Source organism: Nomascus leucogenys, chromosome 2 (genome assembly GCF_006542625.1).
Source record: "Nomascus leucogenys isolate Asia chromosome 2, Asia_NLE_v1, whole genome shotgun sequence".
NCBI classification, from domain to species: domain Eukaryota; kingdom Metazoa; phylum Chordata; class Mammalia; order Primates; family Hylobatidae; genus Nomascus; species Nomascus leucogenys.
In genome coordinates, this window is record NC_044382.1 from 73,432,695 (window position 1) to 73,438,694 (window position 6,000).

The 6,000-nt window shown below is 54.3% G+C and overlaps 1 protein-coding gene across 3 annotated transcripts in view; it reads right to left on the reverse strand.

Annotated features, from left to right (window-relative positions):
- The window catches only part of GPT2 (glutamic--pyruvic transaminase 2), a 48,949-nt gene extending 45,165 nt beyond the window's left edge, over nucleotides 1-3,784 (reverse strand). The window contains exons 1-2 of one of the 3 annotated variants that reach the window (XM_003280405.4): nucleotides 3,545-3,644; nucleotides 3,058-3,322 (exon numbers count right to left, since the gene is read on the reverse strand). In XM_003280405.4, the coding sequence (XP_003280453.2) occupies nucleotides 3,058-3,300 (243 nt within the window). In that variant the 5' untranslated portion in view covers nucleotides 3,301-3,322; nucleotides 3,545-3,644. Of the gene's footprint in view, nucleotides 1-2,411; nucleotides 2,498-3,057; nucleotides 3,323-3,544 lie in introns of those variants that run through there. The other 2 variants (XM_030797597.1, XM_030797598.1) reach the window with 2 other exon arrangements.
- Nucleotides 3,785-6,000: the final 2,216 nt, after the last annotated feature.

The following is a 6,000-nucleotide window of genomic DNA, read 5'->3' on the forward strand; positions in this document are numbered from 1 at the left end:
CTCCTTTTAATTGCAGCTTATTTTTAAGTGCTGCTCACAGTGAACACCAGGATCTGAAAAGCTAAGATAGGTTCTCCCCTTTGGAGCTGCTGTCAGGGAGAAGCAGGGCCCCTCTAAGAGCACAGAGCTGGGGCTGCAGGAGAATGGCCCCTTTCACAGCCCTTAGCCCACCTCCCCGCCTCCTTCAGGCTCCACTACCAGAGAAGCAAAAAGGATAGAGACTCAGCTCGGCCAGCCACCCAAAGTCAAACACCAGAGCCACATGTCCAGCCAAACAGCCCGCATTGTTTGCAGAACACCTGGTGAAAGAATTCCATAGACAGCATGAAGGCCTTGGTACCACCAAGAGTCACCCTGAGTCCCCAAGGACAGTTTTGAATGGACAAGGAGGTATAAAACTGAGGGCAGGGGGAACCCTGGCCCAGCCAGGCCACGTCTGTTTATACTCTAGGGAACCTGAGGCCCAGAATGAATATAGGATTCACCCCAAGTCACCCTACTCCCTACAAATCCTAGCCCATCCCATCTCTAACCAATCAGTTTGTTTTTTGAGACAGAGTCTCGCTCTGAGCTCTGTTGCCAAGGCTGGAGTGCATCTCGGCTCACTGCCACCTCCACCTTCCAGGTTCAAGTGATTCTCCTGCCTCAGCCTGCCGAGTAGCTAGGGTTACAAGTGTGTACCACCATGCCCAGCTAATTTTTGTGCTTTTAGTAGAGACAGGGTTTCCCCATGTTGGCCAGGCTGGTCTTGAACTCCTGACCTCAGGTGATCCACCCACCTTGGCTTCCCAAAGCGCTGGGATTACAGGTGTGAGCCACTGTGGCCGGCCTCTAACCAACCAGTTTTGATCATGACAGTTCAAAACAGAAGCAGAAAAACCAAAGCTGCACAAAGAGAAGGCAAGCCAGAAATAAATAAAAAGAAAGGACTGGAGAAATGTGGCTCTCGCAAGAAGGGCACTGTTTAAGCTGGCAAGGGGAAGCAAGGCTGTCTCCCAAGAAGGAAGGGTTTCAATGAGGCTATCTAAACTGGTCTGGCCAGCACCCACAGCCGGGGAACTGAGACTCACAGTGAGAAGAGAATGAGAAGGGATGCACTTGAATGAAACTACCACAGAATGTAGGTGGCCAAAAAAACTCAACTAACTCAGGAGTAGGATATGGGGGTGTGGAGCTTCTGTCTCAGAAATCAGAGATGTCCCCGGCCCAGTGACCAAGAAATTTGCCCACCTGCAATCATCAATACACACCCCTGCTGGAAACCCTTACTGGTTCCCACCTCCAGCCAAAACGCACCATGACGTCCTAATCCCAGCACACAAGACTCTAGTCCACCTTTTCTGTCTCATTCATCTCCCACATCCCTCTGTTAGTGTTCCACTACAGCACCAGCCCTCTTCCCCAAATGCCCAGAACTCTCCAACTTCCTGCGGTTGCTCACAGCACTGCTCCCATTTGGAAGGCTCTCACATATTCTGCCTGCTAAAAAATCCCAACACATTCTTAAAGAATCGGGGGAAGGGGACTCAGGCTCAGAGAACAACGTGGCAGTCAAATTCCTCAAGGCAAAGACAGTGCCCTTCTGTCCTCATCATCCTCAAGCCTCATGGAGCCAACACAGGAGTTGCTATTTAGCAAAAGGCAGAGGTAATTCCTGGAACCAGAGAATTTAGCTAGAGAACCAGAGAAATCAGCTGTAACGTGATAAACCAGGAACGCGTTAATCCCAGCTGTGTTTTAGCAGGGAGGCTGTTGCGTCAAGGAGGGCCAGCTCCAGCCTGCCAGACAGCAACAGCCCGTGTTCTCTGCCTGGCCCACCTCTGGGCCAGGGAGGCACAGAAACAAAGCCAGCCTCCTCCAGGCCAGCTTTAAACTTAGCCCTGCAAGGAGTCCGCAGGAGACTGGACTCTGACTTGTCCAGCTCACTGTTTTGAGTCAGCAGAATCGAGTGTCTCAACAAGGTCTCAGGAGGCCCAGGAGCTCATTAAAACCCCCAAGTCCCCACTGGAATGGGGCCAAGTGTCATGATACCCCTGAAGCTTACTGCCATGCATTCATGGGACACCAGTGACCCGGGTGAGGGCAAGATCAAGGAACCCTCCCTCCCACTTCTATTCTCAGTCAGACTCTCTCTAGCAAGCAGCTGGGTGATTATTAGCTTCTTACAAATCTTAGGAGTATTTACTTTTTAAGATAACCCCTCCTGCCTCGGCCTCCTGAATTCCACCCAGGCTAGAACTCTCTCCTAGGTCCTAGGGACCCCTCTATCATCCACCCCAGACATCCTGGTTGTGCGGAGGCACAAATCCTTCCTGGCTGTGGGGTCACCTTACATGAAGCTATAAACTCAAGTCAAGATCCTAGCCAGCTAGCCGACCACCAAGATGAAGAAAGTCCCAGGGCCCCCTTACCAGAGCCCGACATGCCCAACTCTCTGGTTCCCCATCTCGGTGACTGTCCCCAGACCAGAGAAGTGGCTGGTCGGCCAAGGCTCCAGAGGGGCCTAAAGGAAGGAATTTTGCCGACTCTCTTCCGGGAATTAGGATTGGCAAAGACCCTAAAGGCCAAAGACACGGAGAAAGAGACTGGGGAACAGACCTAAGTTTCCGCAGAGCCCCCCGTCTCCCCTCCTACCTAAAATGGTTCCCTCCCACCACCCCCATCCCAACCCTCTTCCGTTTTACTTTCTTCCAAGAACTTATCACTGAGACTCTATTGCTTCTTTCTTCATTCGCTTATGTTCCTCCCTCCACTGGACCTTGGTTCCATGAGGGTAGGGCAGACACACAACGTCCGGTGCTTGGCAGCACGGCCCGCTCAACAATTGACGAATTCAATTCAACAAGTGAACCGTATTGCAAGGCCTCACTGAGTGCCGGGTGCTGGGCACCAGTAAGTGAAGGGGCGGGAAGGGGCATTCTTTCGTTTTAGCCAGGCTTGGCTGACTGAGGAGCTGGCCATGGGGGTGGACGTCGTGGGAAGGACCTCAGCTGGGGCTGCTGCGGTTTTTCCCTTGCTCAGCGGCCCCAGCCTCCCCTGGGCCCGGCGCGCGCTCACCCGCTGCAGCTCGAGCTCGATCTCGCCGGCCTTGAGCACGATGGGTCCCCGCACGGCGTACTCCACCGCCTTCACCTGCGGGTTCATGGACTCCAGCGTGAGGATGCGCTCGCGCCGGCTGCGCTCGGGCCGCACCTTGAGCACCGCCGAGGCCTCGGCGGCCGCGCTGCTCTGGCTGCGGCCCCAGGAGCTGGGGGTCCGGGGACCACAGCCACGCCAGACCAGCGCCGCCGCCCGCTGCATCGCGCGCTTGCGGAGAGAAACCCTGGCACAAAAAGAGAGAACAAACACGTCGCGCACTGCCCAGGCGGGCAGCACTGCCCCACACAAGCCCAGCCAAGAGCTCTTTCAGCGAGCGGTGCCAGCCTGGCTTCGGCGCTGGTGCCCATCCCCCGGCGACTCGGACCCTCCACCGCGCTGCTGAAGCACCAACGCGCACCCAACCGGCTTTCGCAAAGGCTGCGCCCAAGGCATGCATGCAACGTGCCTGTCGCCCCTGCTAGGCCCTCGCCGCGGCCGGTTAGCTCGCACGCCTGGAGCAGCTACCCGGCCCCAGCGCCCGCAGCCGCATCCCCGCGCCCGGCGCCCGCACCGCCCGGCCCCTGCGCTCGCACACCCACCGCCGTCGGGGCCGCCCCGGGCCTGCGCGCTGCCTCCTGGGCTCTGTAGTTCTCCTGGCCGCTCCGGAGCGGCTGCGGAGAGCGAAGCGAACTACAAGTCCCACAGCGCCCCGCGCCGGGCCGGACGGGGACCGGACAGTAGGCGGGAGCGCTCGTCCGAACGTGGCCGGGGCTGGGCGGGCTCTTTGTCCCAGTTGAGGGGCTGGAGGGGCCGGGCAGGGGCCGTGCTCTCTGTCGCGTCTGCGAAGCTAGAGCTGTTCGCAGCCTCTCCCCAGTGACGTGTCCGCCCCCCACCGCCCTCACTGCCAGCACCTGCGAGGACGCGGGCTGCTGGATGGTGCAGTCATCGCCCCGAGTTTCATCATCCAAGGCCACACGGTGCCTGCGGCTGCCCACCGGAGCTGACAGGAAGGCGGGTGAGGCGTCTGGGACTTGGCCACGCCGCCCTGACTCCCGAACGCCAGCTTCCTTCTCAGCAAAACGGGGATCTGCCCACGGCCTCTGAGGGTGGTTGTGAGACTTCAAGGACCATCTGCCAAGCGGTCAGCTTTTCCCGACCACTCCATCTGACCCCCGACCTCCATCACTTCCGTTTTATTTTCTGTCTACCATCTGAAATTATCTTTGGTTACTTTTTACTGGCTTATGGTTTACCTCCCCCGACTAACCGTGCGAGCTCCAGAGGGGCAGGGGCAGTGTCTTTCTTGTTCATGGCATTCGCAGCACCTCTAACAGTTCCCGCCACAGAGGAGCCACTCAGTAAATATTTGTTGAAGAATGAATGCCCAGCACAAGGGGGCTATTATGTTTGGTAACGGTGTCTGCTGGCGAAAGGCTTCCTGGCTTGCCCAGAGCAAGAGCAGGGCAAGACTAGGAGGTGGCGTAGGGTGGCGCAAAGGGAGTTCTGGAAGACTCGGGGTCTAATGGAGACACCAAAATCTACAAAATCAAAAAATACAAATACAGAATCTACAAAATCCCGCCTCGGTCCCAGATTCTCCATGTGCAAAATGGGTTAAATACCCTCTAAGGTCCTTCCCCTTGGAAATTCTGTGAGTCTGGGTGTTTTCAAGCAGAAAAACAGCCCAGAGCTCCCACATCCCAACACACACACACTCACGTTAGGTTTATGAAAGTTGGAGCAGCAGTGTAGGGGAAAAGGTAGACCTGAGTCGGAATATCCACAGTTGCATACAGTCGTGCACTGCTTAACTGAGTTTGTACTACTTCGTCTTCGTAAAGCCTAGTTTCCCCATGCGTAAAGTCAGGGTAACATCTACCTCATACTGTGATTAAGTACATTGATTGCCAATAAAAGAGGAAAGGAGGTGGGGAGAACAACAGAAACCGAAGATATCTTTGAGTATTCCTATGTCTGCAAACTGGCTTGGTCCACCAAAGGCGCGGGAAAGTTATTTGGGCTTCTCATGTACTGGTTCCACCCCCGCACCTTTGTCTACACTAGGTCTTGATGGCCAGGTATTCAGACTCCAGGTAAAAGTCTTCCCCAGTGAGCTTAGCTCCTCCTACAGTGTCGTCGTTATCAACTGCCCAGTTGAGACACCAACATAACCCTCCACCTCCAAAACACGCTTGACCTTGACTTGCATGTGATGTCCATGCGGTCCCTTGCTGTCCACCCACGGGTCAGTGTACTATGCTCTTCTGTTATCTCTGTCTCTGATCAGTAGGGACAGGGGAGGAGGGGCTTAGAGAAGTGATCACAAATCTATTTCCACAACTGAGAACAACAAGCACACAGCCTTCTTATGTGTGCTCCCACGTCATCACTGTGAAAAACAAGTCGAGTGCCTAATATGCCCTCTGCCAACCTGTCTCTCTGAGATTGCATGAGGAAAAAAGCTTCCTTGATTTCTTGTGAACCACTGTTCAACTTGCAAAGCACTTTCTTACCCAAAAGCACAGGCAGTATTATTCCCACTTTATAGATGAGGCTCAGAGAGGTTAGGTGACTTGTTCAGATGGTACAGCTAAAAGGAGAGCAGGAATTGTGATTTCTAACCCAGTGCTACAGCCCATGCATGCAGGGACCAGTCTTGTGTAGCTCTCTGGGTTTGGAAATTCGAGCTTGCTGTTACAATGCACAGAGCCTTTGAAAAGTTTCTGGGTGGTGGTTGTGATGACGATGGTGGCAATAGCATGAACTTTGCTTTTATTTTTTGTTTTTGTACACAGCTAACCCAGTCCAAGAGCTTGTGTGTGTGTGTGTGTGTGTGTGTGTGTGTGTGTTCATTTTGTTTTGTTGTTCTCATCTGATTTTTATTTTTATTTTATTTTTATTTTTATTTGTTGAGACAGAGTC